Here is an 18478-nt window from a genome sequence, read left to right as displayed (position 1 = left end):
ATAAAAACCTGAGCCAAAGCAATTCAAGGGGTGAGTGTGTTTATTAGCCATTTGCAGGATCCTCAAGTTCTCTGTTCAGAAAAGCAAGGTGTCTTGCAACCTAAAATAATGAACACATTTCATTACCAAAAAAAGAGAACAATCTGAGCTACAAACCTTCAGTTTCTTGCATTGCTATCCTCATTTAACAAGGACTTGTTAAAATAACAGTAATAAAATTTGTGTCCGTCAGTAACAAAAGGGCAGGTCTTGGCAGTACATTGCTGTTAGCACAAATGCTTTTGGAGAAAGGGTAAAAATCTTGAAACCCAATTGGGGTTGTGTCCCTGAGTAGTACAAATCATGCATTTCAAAATGTAAAGATCAAACCCCTCATATGTGTTTTACTTGTGAGGAAGATGGAAGTAAACAGCCACTATGACAATTTTAAGCACGTAATACTCTACAGTGCAAGACTTTCATGCTGGAATAATGTTCTGCATAACTTAGAACCTTTGATTCAAAGCTCTTAGCACATTACAGTGAGAGTTTAACACTATTTTGAGGCTTAAAGCAGAACTGAAGTTCAATAATGTGTCTCTGTGACTCATTATATATTTTATATTTATAAAAATATAAAAGGTTGCAAGCAGTTTTTGTTCTTTTCATACTTCAAACATATATTCAATGAATGCATGGACTACTCAGGTTTAAGTATCAATTGAGGGGACAGCTTCCCTCCAGCATGTTATGGCCATGTGCAATAAAGGGAACAGACCTCATTCAGTGACTCCTCCCAAGATGAATCACAATGAGTGCCACTTGCGCGGATGTCCAAGATGATATTTGGGATCCAGTTTCCTGGAACAATGAAGCAAGCAATCACTTGACATTGAACGGACAACGGAAAAGGTAAGTAGGGATGTGAGGTGTTTAGGGATAGGTTATTCTGCTTTCTGCCATGACACAATTATTGTTACTTCTTAAAAAGAAATCTCATAGGGGTTTTGCTGGATGAACTATTTGTGTATTTCTGTTTACTGCATATTTAAAAAAATGTTTGTCTTTAGCGTGTTTGTTCTCTCTGAGCCTTTTTGGAAGGATGTGTTTTCTTCTTTCTGAACAAAGACTGCATCAGCAATTGCAGCATCTGCTACCTTTCCTCAACCATTGTCTTTCTTCTAGTAGCAGGGAAGTGACATAATGGAATTTAGAAATGCTAATGCAAGATCTCTTTTTGTAAAAACTGGTGGCAAAAACCTCTCCCCAGATTAGAGGATACTAGAAATTAGTAAGGCTTGACTGTACCTCTTGCTGGAAGCAGTCCCAAAGCTACTGTTTGGTTTCAGCTATAAAAGCATCTATGCCTTTGCACTGTTGTCATTCTAACTTGGACTGACACCTGCAGTTTTAGCAAGCTGGCAAAAATAGGTCTTTCTAGAGCAGCAAAATGATGATTTTTGTTCTCACGTGTGGTGTTGAGAAAGGCAGTGTGGCCATATCAGTAGCTGGACTGGAAAGTATAGACTCACCTAGCACTGCCCAACAGTCGCAGTATGTTGAGGCCTGGGAAAGAGCAAGCTCAAATCATTCTCCCAGTCTTTACTCTCTTTCACCTCAAGAGGGTTTCCTGAGCCTGTTGTGGTTTGCTAGTATTTAACACGTGGGGGTTTAATGATTTTCAGGCAGGTCTAGAATACTGAGATACCTGGTCACTCCTAAGGCACTGGAGAGGGCACCTTAAGAGCTGAGGTGTGTCTGTCAGTATGGCTGCACTCATCTTTGCAGGTAATGGAAACCCCTTTGGAGTGTTGTGTTGCACAAATGTGAATGCAAGTAAAGAGGAGTCACACTCTCTGGTGCTCAATTCCATGACTACTACTATTCTGGTTTAGTTAGCTCCATGCATCAGTAACATTCTTATTATTACCTTTCTTTCTTGTTCCGCTGGCATGATCTAGCGCGGCCTTTCTAAGTTTCTGAACATATCGTAGAACTCCTGCTAGTGGTACCCGCTGATCATTTTCATATGCCGTGATAAAAACTGAAGGATAACACTGAGATCAAAAACCAGACCTAGTTAAATACGTGACAACTGATTCCCCTTATGGTTCCCCTGAAGACACGTCTATTGCAGAATTACCTGCTCTTTAAAAAGCACTTTTCACTCTAACTGCAAAAAGTATTTTGGTCTAAAAAATCACTTCATGTTAGGGGATCATCTACTTGCAAAAGGCAATCAAAACCATCCTCTCCCCTCGGTAAAGGTCTGATACATGTCTGCTTGCTGATGACTGCAAAATAGAGGGGAGTAATAATAATGAATTGGTTCACCTTAGAACAGTAGATGGCTTTACTTTTGCAGTCTTTCTACACATAGTGGACGTTAGGATTTTACCGGGTGAAACTGCAACACGACTAACACATTATTTCAAATAAAGATGCCAGTGTCAAAGCTACAGCTCCTTTTCCATGTCATCATGGAATCATTTCCACATTCCATCAGTGGAAAATATCTCCTTCCTATGACAAAGCTTGCAAATCCCAACAGAACCACAGACACACCCCCAAATGGAGAAGGTGTTTTGTATGGTTTGAAATATGTTCTTTAGGAGAAGGCATTTGGTTAATTTCAGTAGTCACGACTCCAAACGTTACTAAGGTTATTACTGAAATAGTTAATATTTGTATTAATGATTCAAAGCAACTCTAAAATACTGAGTTTTCAAGCACTCAAAAGGTAAAATAGACTTTTTTTTTTCAATTGCAGTTATCCACTTTTTGTTTTCTTATGAACTGCTACGCATTATTACTGTACTGTTTCACACAGAAAGCATAGTTTTACCTGTGGCTTAATATTCTGGTATGGACAATAGCTTTTGATGTACTTCATACATTTTTCATCTGCTAATGGATTTCCCCATTCTTCCTGTTCTTCAATTGTCAGGGGGAGATGAGTTTCCATCATTGTGTTTAGAACATCTACAAAAGGAGCCTGAGAAGTTTAAGAAAAAAAAGAGAAGTATTGGCAAACAGGGCACAGGCCCTCAAAGGCCCTGGTCAAGGTTTTCTCAAACAAATGAACTAAGTGAATTCCTAACTGGAATGTTTCCAATTCTTAAACTGGGAGAACGAGACAGAAACTAAAGTTTAATGTTATAATCCATAAGAGATCTGCAGCACCTCACCTGTAAAACCACAGCTCTGATAAGTTCTGGATCAGTGTTGCACAGGGCTCCTGCAAGAACTCCTCCAGCACTAGCAGCTGCTACTGCTGTGTATTTTGGCTGAGAAAATCCTAGTTTGTGCAGCAGCACGATGCAAGCCTTAAGGTCGTGGAGACCTTTGAGTTTATTCTGCTGACAGCCATCTTTGTGCCAGCTGAGGCCTAGCTCTCCTCCACCCCTGAAACGTAAAACATTTCAAGTTGGACTCTGTTTGGAAAATGCTGCATGGCAAAACTTCAGATAGTGAAAGGCCAGCAGCAAACATGGAATTGCAAAACCCCAGTTGGCCTTCCCAATTAACTCTTCCGTTCTCTCTTCTCTTTACCCTCCGTCATGGCTAAAATACACGACAAACAAAAAACCCAAACATGTAGTGACTGGTCAAAAACCTGAACTGCACAAGGGCACTCTTGGTGTGTTTGTGTTCTGGAACTTGTGGGAAAGGCCCCACTTCAGGAAATGATGCTGTCATTGAAGGCAATGCGAAATTTAAAAAATGACAGGCAAGAGAAAACCTTTTTAAACAGGAGACTATTAAAATAATCAAAGCCATTTCAATACTTATCTCACTAACACCAGCATGTATTGAAAACAATGCAATAGTGTTTCTCAGCTCCACACTGAGACTCTCAGGATTTGGCTTCTGGGTAGCTTCAATTTTAAGACTGTTACAAAGTTCTGTTTGGTTTTTTTTTTGAGTTTACAAATTTCAAATACTACTTAAAATTCTGTATTACAAAATATAACATTTCAACATGTATTTATATTTCTTTCTACCAACGACACTTTTGGTTCTAAACTACCTGAAGCTACTTATTCAGGTTTCAAAGTTAAAATGAATCAACTCATGAGTCTGCCAAAATTGCTCATCTTTAGAAGAAGAATCCACCTTCATCTAGGACTGACTTGCATCTTAAGATACGTAGAAGGGTGGGAGGATGAACAGCACAAGTGCTTGCTACTGAATATAGAAGACTGAATACATTTGTATGTTGAATTTGTTTTGTGACTGGTATTTCAAACAATTGCTCATTCTTCCCCTTCCTTTCCCTCCTGAAAGTGATTCTTTTATCTTCTTTACCTACTGAATTATTATCTCAATGCAAATGTGAAGCCTATTGTACATAGTGGTTTTAATAATATTAGTAGATTTGGAGCTGAACTGGGGACAGAAGATTTAGCCAATAAAAGAACAAGAGATGCAGGTTAAGTGCTTAGTTGTTGCTGTAGAATGAAGCAGCTTTCAGGAGACAGATGTAACGTTAGTGCTCAGTGCCCTTGGAAAAAGACGGAGATAGCATGTCATTGTGATTTCAACAGGTTACTAACATTTTTCTTTGGCAAACATGAGACGAGAAGAAATAAGACTTTGAAAGACTAAAAGCTACAACTACCCCTAACTACCTAAATGCAGTACGTGGCCTTGAAAGTAGATTTTTTTTTTTTTGAGGTAAATTTAGTTTTTGTTAAAAACTGCTTTAAAAAATCTAAAAAGATGGGAGGGAAAAGCATGAAGAACACAGTATACTACATGAAAAAACTATTTCTGTACCTCCTTGTTTGCATATCAAGAAATATTTGTATCTCCCAGAGATTAACATCTTCTATTACATTTTATATTTGACTCACCTAACATGGCAATATGCTAATATCCAACCCTCTTCGATTAACATCAGCTTCTCTTCTTTAAAGCTCATGTTCAAATCTATGCCATAAGCTCCATATACATGAATGAGAAGTGGTTTCCCGTGCAGCTCTTTAGAATTCACATTATGAAAAACTGTAATTGGCACCAAAGTTTCATCCTGGAAATGAAGGAGTATTTTACAATAAAGGACATTGCAGAAATCTCAATGACACATGGCAATGAAAACTTCAATTATTTATTTTAAAATGTGGGTTTTTCTGATTACAGTAATTTTTTTTCACTTAGAATGTACAAAGTACTCTTGAAAAATAAAGCAAGAGCCTGAACCTCTGCTGTGTAGGTTTACAGACGCAGTGTACAAAATTCATTTAAGTGCAACACCTGAGGAGTTTTTAAACTACCAAAGCACCCAAGACTTCCTTCCCCCTTTAACACCAAGAATATCTATTATTAACAAAATAGTTTACCACTTATTGCAGCGCAAACTCTTTATTAACATCTCCAATTTTTTAAACTTGGGCTGTTAAAACTTTCCTTTCTTGATCTATACTGTGTAGCTGGTTGTGGGGTGCTCTTTTCACCAGCTGGCATCTTTTTCATCTATCGTGGAGAGCATGATAGCATACATCAACTAGCAATTCAAAGTCATACTGTACTAGGGACCTTGACTAATTGTGTAGTGTTATCTCCTCTGGCATACCCAGGTTAATGGAAAAACAAAAATCTTATCACGACTCTTTCTTGTTCTTCTCTATAACACGAAGAAACCACCCACTGTTTAGTAACTATAGCACCAGCTGCTCTTTACATATTTTTAATCTCTATTCCCTGCCAAATGCATTTTCTTTAAATGGGTGGGGAGGAAGGGAAGAATAAAAGGGAGTGGGAAAAGGACTGAAAAATCTTACCTTGCTTTTAGCTAGTAAGCGTGTAGTGTGACAATTCGTAATAATTGGTACCTCTTGCACAGCTTGTTCAATGAGATTATTTTCTTTAAATGAATATGCAAAACGCTGAGGGGGGTGTACTGGGGAGGTGAGCTGAAAATAGCAAGTGCTGGAGGTATGTTCAGGATGAGATTCCAATTCAAATTCAGAGGCCCATGTAGGTAGCTGAGAAAATATGGCATTTCAAGTGAGACTCTTACATTGTGTCCTTCAGAGGAAAATGTTTTTAATATCAAGCTTGAGGTTTTGATCTAGCACAATCTGCATTTCTTTTAAATTCAGTAATGAAACAGTCAAAAAGTGAAAGACTTTGGCAAACTTATCCCCTGAGGCCATTGGATCAAGTTCAACAACAAAATAAAAACCAAAAAGAAATCTACATTCAGTTTAAAATGGGCATCAGTGCAGTTTTTTTTTTTAATTAAAACATTCTTTGAAATGATTTTGCATTGTTTTTATTTTTTAGATCCTGTTTCCCCTCAGATTTCCAGTCCTGCTTCAATGTATTCTACAGCCAAGTCCATGTCAGTTGTTATGCTTTTGCTGTGAGTTAGCTCAGTAATGCTAAGCCACTGAAAACCCCTGCCTCTTAACTTTGTTCCCAGTGCCAGCCATTGTGAAGAACAAAACCTCTTCCTGGCACATTCACCCTCAGACACTTACTGCTATTATATTTAAGATTTTAACTCTGCTAAGAATAAAAGAAATCAAAATGCATTCTTTCAGAGCAGCAGGGACACAGTCAAACCTTTTGCCAGGACACTACTTACTTGGGTTAGGTTGCTGGAGACTTCTGAAAGGGCAGCAAAAGTCCAAGATCTCCAGACTAACTACAGACCATTTCTGGATAAACAACCTACGGCCATCTTCAGAAATGAAGGTTTCAGAGACCATATGATGTACTTTGAAAACCTTCTTCTGCAGCAATTTTATAGAACGCAGCCTTGGTAGCTTGCAAGATAAACTTGCGAGTGATTGATTCAGATGGAATTTTTCAGACAAACAGATGAATTAAGTATTTTGTCAGAATGGTGTCCAGAAGTCAGAGTTTGGAATTCAGCCACTTTGGTTTTAATCTGCAAGTATTTAGCAACAACTAGAGAACGGAAGAAGTACTTTGTACAAATTGTACTGCATTATCAACACTTCCCATTTGTCACGGGACAGTGTCCTTATTTGTCTTCCGAATGCTCTACTCATTTTTCTGTGGGAGGTGCAGGTTTATTTCCTTGCTTACACTGATGAGTGTAACCTAAACTAGGCCTAGTAAAACAAAGTAGAGTGTTTAGAGAATCAAGTCTTGTTTTACATTAGTGACTGGCTGTAGCAAGAGCTTGACTGTAATAAAGTGAAGAAAGAAGTGACTTGTAGGATAGCTGCTCTCTAACTTTCCAAGTGCTGCAGTAAGCCACCATGTGAAATTCTGAAGAACAGCCACAGGTAGTACAATCACTCATAATGACAAACCTGGCAGTAATACAGTTTCCACACCACTTCCACTCTTGGAGTTTGTCTTTGCTTTCATTATAACGTTATGTTAAAAAAACATGAAACAGTGCTGGAAAAGTATTATGCTGCTTAAGCCAAGCTCAAACATACCTTTATTGTCTGAACCGAATGCGAAACAAAAGAAATCACATTTAAGTAAAGATGACCAGCCTTCTTCAGGAACATAATACAATAGTCACTGAACATCTCCAAGTCTACTAGCTTGGTTTTCTTTTCCAGTGCATATACTAACTCCCAGTTCTCCATGCCACTGGAGGCTACTGGTGCCTTCATCAACTATAAAAACAAAAAACCACAACTGTGCGTTACTAAGATGTAGTAAGAGTTGCATATGACATGTACAGACCTACAGGTGATTTCATGTAACATCAACATTGCAAAAATATATTAGTTTGTATTGGGGGTTTTGCCTGACTAAAACTAGAGGCTTTTCAACTCCCTTTTCTTGGGCAAACTGGAAGAACAAGTAAGTGACATTTGGAAAAGCAAGTTTAGTTCTCATAGATTATTAATCTGTAGAAGACTTTTTATACAGTAAGTGCTTTCAGTGGGGCCAGCAGGACTGTAGATGCCTTGGCTACATAGACTGAAATAACCAACTTAAAATTTAATATAAGGGAAATGACTGTGAAAGCACGCTTACTTCTTGAAGTCATCAAAGGCGTTAGGATGGAATTGGCACGCTATAGACAAGACTCCATGTACTACTATCAGTCTTTCAGTCCACGCAGCTCTCCGTGTAATTCTCTTAAATTACTGTAGTAAGCTGTTAAGCATGGGACTTAAAGCCAGCCTTAATATTTCTATATGATCTGCAATGAGTATCTGAATGAACCCTATGAATCTTATTATCAGCTAAAAATTACCTTGTATTCTGCAGGTTCTCCATATGTAGTAAGAATATATAACTCATCATTTCTGTGCTCAATGTGGTAAATGACCCCTTTTCTTCGTGCTTGTACAAGAACGGGTAACTTAAAAGGATGTCTACAATCAACCAGCCAAACTTCTGATGTTGTCTTGCTGTTGCTGTTGATAGTGAGAAAACGCCTGTCTTTTGTGTAATGTATGTCCACAAAGAATCTGTAAGGGATAATTAAAAAACAAAAAGAAAAGCTTAAACTTGATTAGTATTTTACAAACACATTGGTTGCTTCAGAATCACAGGCTGCCATCTGTAAGGTAAGAAACAGCATGCCTGGAAGTAGGCTGGAGAGATTCCAGACTACTTAGCTCCCAAACTCACTACTGCATTCATCTTGGGATTCAAAACCCGAGTCTTATGTGGGGAACCTGAGATCTGCAAGGAAAGCAGTTCAGCTGTTGCCCAACTGAATCCAAGTTTTTGCATCACTGAGATAGACTGGAAGCTCATTGATGTATATAGGCTTTAAAATCAGGGCAAAACATAGAATTTTATATTGAGCTCATAACCCCATTTTTTTAAAAAAGGGTAATATTAGATAATTAAATCTAATGAAGACATCACATAGGAATAGCATTAACAAAAGAAAAGTAAGAACTATTATAAAAATAAATTGATAAAAAGCCTAAAGGTTACTGACATAACACTGAAGCAAGTAAGACAGAAAAGACTATTAAGAAAAAGTACAGAGGCTTACACAAGACAAGATGGACAGTGTGGCAGTGATAAAGCTGGAAACTAGGAAGTGGGTTTCAAACTATCTAAGAAACTAGACATTATCTACTGGTTTTAAATGCTTTTAAAATCTAGAAACAGAAAATGGAATGACAGCCAGTGGCTGGATGCTGGTATTAGACACTTTCAGGACAAAATTCAGATTCCAATTTCTATGAGTCATCCTAACGTCACATCTTGGGACACAGCAGTTTCTTTTCCACTTTGAATCTTTAAGACTGGATGTCTCTAAAAGCAAAACTGTCCAGCACAAAGACCTAGAAGATTTTATCAAGAAATTTTGGGGTCAAGTACTGTAATCTGCATTATACAGATCTAGGTAACTGCCATAGTGATACTTCTAGGCTTCAAAATCCTTGGCTAGTGAAGGAAAGGATGCTATAGATAGCATTTTCATTGCCTTTAATTATTTGCAAGTGGAAGAACTCTAATTTTTTGGATACTATTGTTTTTTCTAATTGCATCCTCTTGACATCTTTAGGAGGAGAGGCACAGCAGGGGATCTAAAGTCTGTGAGGTATCAACCTCCTGTCTCTAATACACAAATTTCACAAGAGCTTGGCCCTGCATTCAGCAGACTCCAACAGTTCAGCTCTGCTGACCTTACCTCTAAGACAGCCAAGCTGAAATGCAGGTTACACTTCTCCCCAGGGATTCTGACCTTGACAGAACAATTTTTTTTCTTTGTCTTTGTAGCTTTTTTTTTTCCAGGAAGTCAAGAAATGTTCAGCCTCTAAAAAAAAAAAAATCTAACTGCCCTGAAAAAAGCTGCTGAGATGTGAAACAGAACTGCTCAATGGCAATACAAAAGCATGTCTTGCCATCTCTGATGAGCAAGTGAATTCAGTTATGAGCACATGAACCTTCAGTAGCACATGAACCTTTAGAGTAACTTTCTAGTAGATCTACTGTAATGACTGTGACCTTCAGAATCATGCCAACAGTTTTGCTGTGGGGAAGTGTCAGGTCAGTGCAACGTGATTTACCCAAACTATGCATCAAATGCAGCTGGAACAAAAGGATCTTATTTACTCCATCTCAGTTGCCCTTTTCCTCTGCTTTTTTAGACGAAACTATAACTGAAATTTCTTCACTGAATATGTAACCTGAATTAAGAATAATCACAAACATTTATGGAATGCTGTACAGATCTACCACATGCTACATGGCTGAAAAGCAGTTCCATGCTCAACTTAGCAAAAGCCTTCTTCTCTTCCTAAACTCTTGCTTGAAGAAAGGTTATTGAGAGGGTATTCAGTCAACAATAGTTCTCTCTCTGGGAATGCTGTAATGATTTTGCTCATCCATCACCCAGAGCAAGAATTAGTCTGAACTTACGTTTTTTTTAAAAGATGTATCAGACATCAATAGCAGAGAAAACAAAATGAAATCCACGGTCTGATTTACCCTGCATGAAACTGTCACACATTCATTAAAGGATGCTCTGACCTGAGACTGACCTTGACATTTATAAACTCAGCTGAACTCATGTGGTAAGAGAGGAAAGTTAAATCTCTGTTGATGACATATGAAGAGAACAGAGCACATTATCAGGCTGTGTTAAGGCACTACTGACAGCAGAACACAACTTAAAAATTCCTTTTACCATTTGCGATAGGATATGGAAAAATTTGTTTTCCAAACCATTTATATTTTACATATAAAATACTCTAGAACATGCAAAGGACTTGGTACAATTTAGGTAAGTATTACCTTGCATCTTGTTCTGTATAAACTAACTTGGTAAGTTTCTGATTAGTGAAAGTGGTCATAAACACATTCTGGCACTTAAGGTTCCTCTGATTTGTGTAATACAGAACATCATTTGCTGCCCATTCTGGAAAAAAAAAAAAAAAAGACAAATGCATATCAAATTTGGAACAGTATATACTACTATTGAGAGAAAATGGAGCTCCATGAACACTAGACACAATCCTGAAAAAGGCAGGTTGCAGCTGCCACGGAACTGAGGACAGCACTTCTGCATCCTGGAGGCTGAAGCTCTTGACCCTGTGGGGTTCTAGAGGTAGCAGGAAAATAAAAGATCTGTGGCTGTTCAAAACTGATCAGAGAAACAGAGGTTTTCATGGAGTCAGCAAGATAACAGACTAAGAGCTCTGCATCACTGCATGTGACTGCAGGCAAACCATTTAGAGAAAAGAGATGATGTGTGTGCCCATGGGTACTGCCGAGACAGGAGTTCTCCAGTTTTCTATGCTTGTATATGTGCTCATCAACATTAGAAATGTATGAATACGGGAACCTTGCTATTCTGAAGTTTAGTGATCTGACTGATCCAGCCAAATTACTGCTACCTCTGCTGCTCCTACAGCCACCAGAGTGATGTTCAATACATGTGCTTTAAAAAATTGTTTTATGCTTTTCGCACAAATACTAATTTTCAGTGCAACACCCAAGGACATGTTGAAGTAATACAAACAATTTGCTATCTGAACAGAAATGTGACTCTCCAGTGCACAGGTATGTGAGGGTTCACTACAAAGACAAGCCTTTAGCAGGGAAATCCAAGTTCTATAGCCCAGCTTTTAAAGAACCACAGATGTAAATTTTCAAGAATTTGCATATTGTGCAATACAAGCATGTACTCTGCTGCGTGGTCACAAAACCTAATTCTCCTGCCTTTGATTGAGGTGCCCCTGTACTTCATGATACCTCTGTACCTCACTTACTTACACCTGAGTAAGTTCGCAAAATGAGTGTAACCTCTACCATCCTCAACAGTCATTTTTTGGTACTCATTATCTGCCCTGACCTGTCACAGCTACATAGCCAAGGGGAGATGGTTTCCTAAAGGTACTGATTCTTCCAAACAAACCTGAACAAGGTGTTCAAATAGAGTATAGGGAAAAACATCACTGGTAAATTTGCTGGCTTGGTTTTCAACACGTATTATAAGCCCCAATGGTGCAAGATAACAAGATGACATTCTTGCTACTCCTCATTTTTGTAACTAGGTAGCTCTACCTAGGGTTTAAATTTTTCGCCCTACCCAGGCAAATTGCTTACTGCACTATATATACTTGATCACATCCAATAACATAATCTAAAATACAAGATGTGGAACACTGTGTACAGGCTATTTCACTCTCTTTGCTATATTGTTGTGTACTGGCTATTTCACTCTGCTATATTAACACATTAATAATAAAAGTAATATTTCTCATGCACTTCGGTTTACCTCTGCTTATTTTAACAGCAATGTAAAGTTCTGTAACCTACCCTGAAAGAACTGACTTGAGGCCTGACAGACTAGATTTGGCTCTTAACTGTGACCCGCATTCTAGAGTCCAGTTCCAGACAGTATTTAAACAGTGGGTAGCACCTGCATGCTTTTTGGCAAAGCAAAGTGCCTACAGCTATCAGTGACTTCAGTTGTAGCTGTAGGGGTTAAATAACTAGAACACTTCTCAAAAAGGTCTTTATGCTGCAAACAGTTATGTCACTAAATGTTTAAAGAAGCTTATGGGATTCAGTAAAAACAATGATTTGCATGAATCTTCAAACGTGTGTAAATGCTTGCTTTTCCATTGAAGGAAAACTTGTATCATGAGAGCAGTCACTTTCATCCACAGCAGATAACTTGTAATTGTGCAGCATGGAAGAAATTGTAAATAAGAAACAATTCAACAGCTATAAGCATTAAATCTAACAATGTTGCATCCCTGTTTTTAAAAAATATTTTAATATGATTTGTAGACTAAGAAAAACATTGTGTTGAAAACCAGTGTGACTCACAGGGTATTTACAAACAACTTACCAAAACTAAATACACTTGGAATTACTTTTTCCACAACAGGAAAATGACCAAGTTTTGTAACAACACAGGTTGCCTCTTCAGAATTTTCACTTTTTAAGCTGATGGCCATGTATTTCTGATCTGGTGAAATTCTGATCCGTTGTATAATGGCATCAGAAAAGCCAAGATCTTCGGTACTGAATAAAATGTCAACATTTCCTTCATCTACTATGTTAGAGGAAAAAAAAAAAGAGGAAAAAAAATGGTGTAGTTAAGGCACTATCAGAATTAACAATGGTTGTTAATGCCTGTATTTAACAAGTCTGCTTTCAATATTAGCAAGCATAGTACTGGAATTTTTTAACACCGCATATTTGTCTTGTAAGATATTTGCCCTTTGTAAAAAATAAACAAAAAATTACAGTTAAGGGGAAAAAAAGTCTTGTAGTTATTACTAAAAAATATTTTCCAGGTGTAGTTCTTGGCTTCTAGTAAATGAACTAAGTTTTAAAGTTCAGATACTTAAAGCATGATTTTTACTAAATAAGTTTGTTTTCTGTTTTTTCCACCCCCTCTGAAATACAAAGGCATGACTGTGCTCTCCCTTTTTCAAAATTAGGGCTCTGAAGAGACTTCTCTCTTTACTCTCCAGAAACCTGCCTCAGTATATCAATACATGCTATTTTCTAACTCTCTTCACCTCACCTTTTCAGAGTCAGGATTCTAGTACTATTAATAAATCATTAAAGAACGTTATAAAAGTATTTTTAGTTATTTGAAGAAACGTAACAATTAAGCTTTAATGTAAGAATAGTACACTGATACATGTGTGCTTTTAACAACGTACCATGGTAGGAAGAGAAATCCCTTACCATCATCTGCTTTTGAAAGAAATATGCAGCCATTCTCTTCAAAGTACACATTTGCTCCAAACCTGATCTGTTCAATACAAAACAAACACGTTTCAAGTCCAATATATAGTAAGACTGTTTCCTTAGAATCCCTCTATTCAATCCTTGTTCTGTAGAACACAATTGTAACATACACGAATGATGGAATGTAGGTCACAGATTTGGTACTGAAGGAGGAATCGCATGTGTCAGAAAGGTTCTTTCAAAGTAAGGGTACTTAATTTACCTATGCCAGCTCTAAATTTAACAAGGCTCAGATCATCTGCAATTGCTCTGGTAATTTACAATGTCTTGCACTTGTTATCCAAAAGTCAGATGATTATTGTATCCTGACTTGCTTTTTGCCTATGGAGAAATGAAGGTAAATATACTATCACAACGGGTATAAGCTGTTCTAAACACAATTATTAAACCATTAAATATTCAAAACTACCACCATAAAACAATCAGCTTTTTTTAAAAATTTATTTAGCAGGAATGGCTTCACTGTTTTTTATTTGTACTCAAAGTTGAGAAACATTTGTATTTTTGCCACTTACCCTTGGGCTTCTTGAACTGAATGTATACTTGTTGTGTAATTCTTCTAATTTTTCCTTGATTCTTTTTGTTGTAGCTTTGTATCTTGTTGAAATTTCATTCCAGTTTTCCTGCTCTGATTTCAGAAGATTCTTGTACAAAAGCTCTGATGTTGTTATGGATGTATTTTGCTTCCTTTTGGAATGGATTTTTGTTCCTTCCTGCTAAGTAAGGAAAGACAACGATGGCTACAAGCCAGTACTCTGTACTCCAGTATGAATATACTGAGGCTATAATGATATTGCCTGAGCTACAGACCCCAAGCCAACTTTGCATTATTAGAACAGTACATGCCATTAAAAAGAAAAAACACAGTTGGAATAAGTTTCTCTTTCCTAATCTTTTAGGGAGGCATTGTCTAATGTGCTTTACTTGACACATTTATTGAGGTCTTCAAAATTTAGGGCACTATTAATGTATGCTCTTAACTGATTATATGTAAATGTGTTTATATTTTACAAATTTACAATGTAAATTTAGTTAATTTTTATGGAACTGTTATTTCTCCTGCTTCAGAGGCGTTTTCTCATCATTTTCCTCATGTCTTAAGATTACCATTTCTCACTTCCTTCCCTAGACAAGAATGCCACCTACACCTCTGTGTCTGCACCTAGGAGTCCTAGTAGCTTGTTCAGGTTCTTGCTCCACCTCAAGAGCCTTAGTATGTAACGTTCATAAAGCACAGAATGAAGTACTGAACTGACAGAGGTTCTGTAACAATTTTATCAGGAATAAACGGATCTATGGATCGGGTTTTACACAACACGTGAGCAGCCCACTGCTACCTCACTGACAACAAAGCTGTCTTCTCTCGTAAAAATGTTAGAAATGTATTATGATTGCTAGAACAATGATACTCCTTTTTGTTTAAAAAAACCCAACTTATTTGATCAAATAATAAGCTTAACAACATATACCACAGTACATAACACTGCACAGATAACACACAGTAGCATATGCTCCTAAGTTTAGGCATATGCACTTTTTACTCCATGGAAACCCTTAGAGAAGCTTTTGAACAACTCTGTAACTGTTGGTTAAGGTAAAGAAGCTGCAGGATGTGTTACCTATACCACCCCTTCCCCAGTAACTGGAAAAATGGCTGTGAAAAATTACTATCCCCCAAACCAGAAGCAATCAAAAGAAACCCCAACAAGTATTCCCTCAGCCTACAATAATTTTACAATGGTAATCTCCTGAGCTGAATGTGGTTTCTGGATATTTTAAAAGTCTCTTTCATGTACATGCAGCACCTCCCCTTATACCGATGTAAAATTTTAGTATGCACAACTCATTTTGGCAAGTTCTACACTTTATGAATCTTTTTCCAATTTCTTTTTGTTTTCAATTGTTTCCATTGTATTGATTTGGAAATATTATACAGACCTGATGGCCACAGTGTAGGTATATATTAGAGTTAGTGTACACCTCCCTGCCCAGGATAAAGCCAGTCCTCTAGAAGAGCATCTAGAAAGATTTTGAGGATAGCAGAGGATTTCAGTGACATTCGCTTTGCAAACATTTGCTCCAAAGCAAACTGGTACAGTGTCCTTTCAGCTGAAAGACTACCTGTTTGTATCCTGGAACCAGGGCTGCAGACCAGCATTTTTAACAGTGTTAGTGAACTGCCAATGAAGAACTGCCAATAAAGAAATAGAACCATGCATTCTCGCCCATCCAGACTTCCCATGTTGTCCTTGAAACATCTGTTTACACTTCAGACACTGACTTAGGACTGTTTAGATTATGGTTAGAAATAAGAGGGTTACAATGAGATGATCTTTGGGTCACCTTTGAAGAAGCACTATCAACTTGAGGCAATTTTAGAACCATGCACCTATCTGAAAACATCTTTAAGAGACAATAAACCCAAACAGTAATATTTTAAAACATTACTTACACATTATCCGTGTAAATTGGTTTACAGGTTGTCATACTGCAGTAAACTTTTAGCAACTACCTTTAGCAAATTCTGTATTAGAACCACAGGACCAGAAGATCTGAAATTATTTCAGACCATTTTCTGACTCTGTGCACGGTACACTGCCACCCATTTACACAATATTTACTTACAGAAATAAATACAAGTACCTATTAAAGTACAGTTTATCACAGGTGAATACACTTATGAGGACAGAGTATTTCAATATGGTGCAAACTATGGCTTACTGGTCAGTATAGAAAAAGTCAAGCTTTTTTGAGCAGTTCAGTGGTTAAGTTTGGTGTCATCGGTTTAGACACTATGCTTCTACACTAGCTGATCTCCCCTACAGTCCTCTTCTAACACTTTATCTGAACCTTTCTGGAAGATATCAATTTCTTTAAAATTGCTCCAGTAGGAAACTTAACCAAAATGGAGTTTTACATCAAAACAGTACAGGAAAGTTGAATGAGGTATATACATTTTTGAACATAAGTCTTAGTAAATAAAGAAAAATAAGTATCTTCCTCCTACAAAACCTTTAGGAAAATGTTTCCCTGACATTAGAAAAATATGGCTGTCTTCCTTAACAGATGTGCCAGAGCGGTTGTTGACTATATTTAAACAGCATACCTTGCAGGAAAAGAATCTCCGTGGCAGGATGATTCCAGGCAGCACAGTCCCATGTGTGTACATAATTCCTGAACAGCCCAGGATGTGGTGTATTTTTTGTTTTATTTTACTGTAAGGACATGTTGTTTGAAGATGGTCATGCTTAGAGAAGTATTTGACACTGAAGCACAGCCCTTGGAGATTTTGCAGTCGAACAAATGAAGTCCAAACCTTCATTTCTTGATAGTCAACCCGAAACTTCTGAAAATCCCAAACAGATAATCACTTACACTGTGTGTGAAATATACATAACATAAACTACAGGTAAAACTTTGCTTCATTCAAAGAAATGGGTTTGATTCATTACGTCAATCAGATGAGCAGAAACAGTAAAACATAGTCTATTTCTTAACAAGTGGTACACCTAGCTTAGCTTGTGTGTTAACCTGCTATGGCATTGCTCTAAAACGTGGTTCCTGGCAGTTGAAAGTTAAACTATGACTGAAGAGACAGGAAGGCGCATCTCTGTAACTTTAGCTGTCAAAGAACCAAAACCTGGGAAGCTTTTGGGAAGCGTTCCCTCCTTATCACATAACAATAAAATCCCTTGGTCTCAAGAGGGGACGCTGACAGCAAGAGCTGAACCCCCTCGCAGGAAAGCTGTTAGGTTTGCAACTCTGTGCGGAGAAAGATCCCACGTCTCACCGCCCGCGGTCTCGCTACCCCGTCCCGCCCGGGTGAGGGCCGGTGAAGGCGGCCTGGCCTCGCTCCCCGCCGGGCCGCACCAACGCCTGGCAGCGTCCCCGGCCCGCGCAAGGCCTCGCTGTCGCTGCCGGGACCGGAGCCACTCTCGATCCGGCGTGTCCGCCCGGGTTAAGATGGCAGGCGAGCAGCAGCAGCAGCTCCCACCTCCTTCGCAGGACTGCCCGTAGCCAAGATGGCGGCAGGGCACTTCATTCAGCCGCGGCGAGCGTGAGAGCACCGCTGATGTCAGCGCGGCGGCGCGGCACAGCAGCGGACGACCGCGCGCCGCGCGAACTGACTGACAACAGTCCTTGCGAGGCTTCCTCGGGTTGCTCCCCTTCCACCCCCACCTCGAAGGTGGAAGCCACAGGCGACTCGTCCTGAGGCACGCTTCCCTCCCATCCCGCGCGCCTGAAAAACCATGCGTAGCTCTCGTCAGCAGCTTGTTTGCTCAGGGCTGCCCTTAACAAACATGGCTGCCCCCTTCCTTCTCCTCAAGCCCTAGTCCGGCTGGTCCCGTTTGCCCCTCGAGGCTCGGTGGCAAGTCCCTGCCGGCCAGGGCAGCGCTCCCCGTGCGCGAAGAGGCACCTGCGCCCTCCCGCCGCCTCAGCTCCGGGCGCTCCCCGTCGCGAGATGGCCGAGGCTGCGGGCTCTCCGCGCCGCCCCGCCGCGGGCAGGTGCGAGGGGACCGGTGCGAGAGCGGCGAGAGCCCGCTGGCGCCTGCTCGGACAGGTAGGGGGAGCCCGCGGGCGGCAGGGGATAGCGGGGCGGGCCGGCAGCGCAGCTTCAGGGGCGAGCGGCTGTGCTGAGCGGTACTTTCGGAGCCCGACGCAGCGGTGCCTTGGGCAGGGGTGTCCCGTGGCCCCTCCCGCGTCTTCGCGCCGGGCTGTGGCGCGGCCGGGGTCGGTCGCGGCTCCGTGCGGCCGGTAGCTCGCAGCGCTTGAGGCGCCGGACTGTGCCCCGGGTGGGAGTGGCGGTGCCGGGGGC

General features: G+C 39.5%; 2 protein-coding genes across 10 annotated transcripts in view; one reads left to right on the top strand and one right to left on the bottom strand.

Annotated features, from left to right (window-relative positions):
* Positions 1-26: 26 nt before the first annotated feature.
* On the bottom strand, positions 27-18441 carry PREPL (prolyl endopeptidase like). Of its 8 annotated transcripts, none has more exons than XM_061991312.1 (15): positions 17657-18441; positions 16769-17008; positions 14178-14378; positions 13600-13666; positions 12749-12955; positions 10684-10807; positions 8177-8393; positions 7401-7586; positions 5763-5966; positions 4836-5011; positions 3168-3384; positions 2825-2974; positions 1910-2036; positions 758-840; positions 27-100 (listed from the first exon to the last, which is right to left on the bottom strand). In XM_061991312.1, the coding sequence occupies exons 1-15, from the start codon at positions 17702-17704 to the stop codon at positions 44-46; spliced, it is 2304 nt and encodes a 767-aa protein (XP_061847296.1). In that variant the 5' UTR covers positions 17705-18441; the 3' UTR covers positions 27-43. The 8 variants fall into 8 exon arrangements, 7 of the variants coding, with proteins under 7 accessions (XP_061847296.1, XP_061847299.1, XP_061847300.1 ...); XM_061991315.1 differs by having other exon boundaries at positions 34-100; positions 17453-18441; XM_061991316.1 differs by having other exon boundaries at positions 34-100; positions 16769-17005; positions 17453-18441.
* CAMKMT (calmodulin-lysine N-methyltransferase) overlaps positions 17737-18478 on the top strand; it is a 226001-nt gene continuing 225259 nt past the window's right edge. For both annotated transcript variants that reach the window (XM_061991321.1, XM_061991320.1), the window contains exon 1: positions 17737-18223. In XM_061991321.1, coding sequence (XP_061847305.1) covers positions 18125-18223 — 99 coding nt within the window. In that variant the 5' untranslated portion in view covers positions 17737-18124. The remainder of the gene's footprint in view (positions 18224-18478) is intronic.

Source organism: Colius striatus, chromosome 2 (assembly GCF_028858725.1).
Source record: "Colius striatus isolate bColStr4 chromosome 2, bColStr4.1.hap1, whole genome shotgun sequence".
Taxonomy (NCBI): Eukaryota; Metazoa; Chordata; class Aves; order Coliiformes; family Coliidae; genus Colius; species Colius striatus.
The sequence above is the reverse complement of the archived record's forward strand: the minus strand, read 5'-3'. Positions and strand labels throughout refer to the sequence as shown.

What these genes read in the sequence shown, in the direction of transcription:
- PREPL (XM_061991312.1), bottom strand. Translation starts at nt 17,704, where the DNA reads ATGAAGTGCCCTGCCGCCATCTTGGCTACGGGCAGTCCTGCGAAGGAG. An exon ending in TCTTTCAAAAGCAGATGATG is followed by an intron (nt 12,956 to 13,599) that starts GTAAGGGATTTC and finishes CCTCTAACATAG; the next exon opens with TAGATGAAGGAAATGTTGAC. An exon ending in GAGAACCTGCAGAATACAAG is followed by an intron (nt 7,587 to 8,176) that starts GTAATTTTTAGC and finishes TTGTTTTTATAG; the next exon opens with TTGATGAAGGCACCAGTAGC.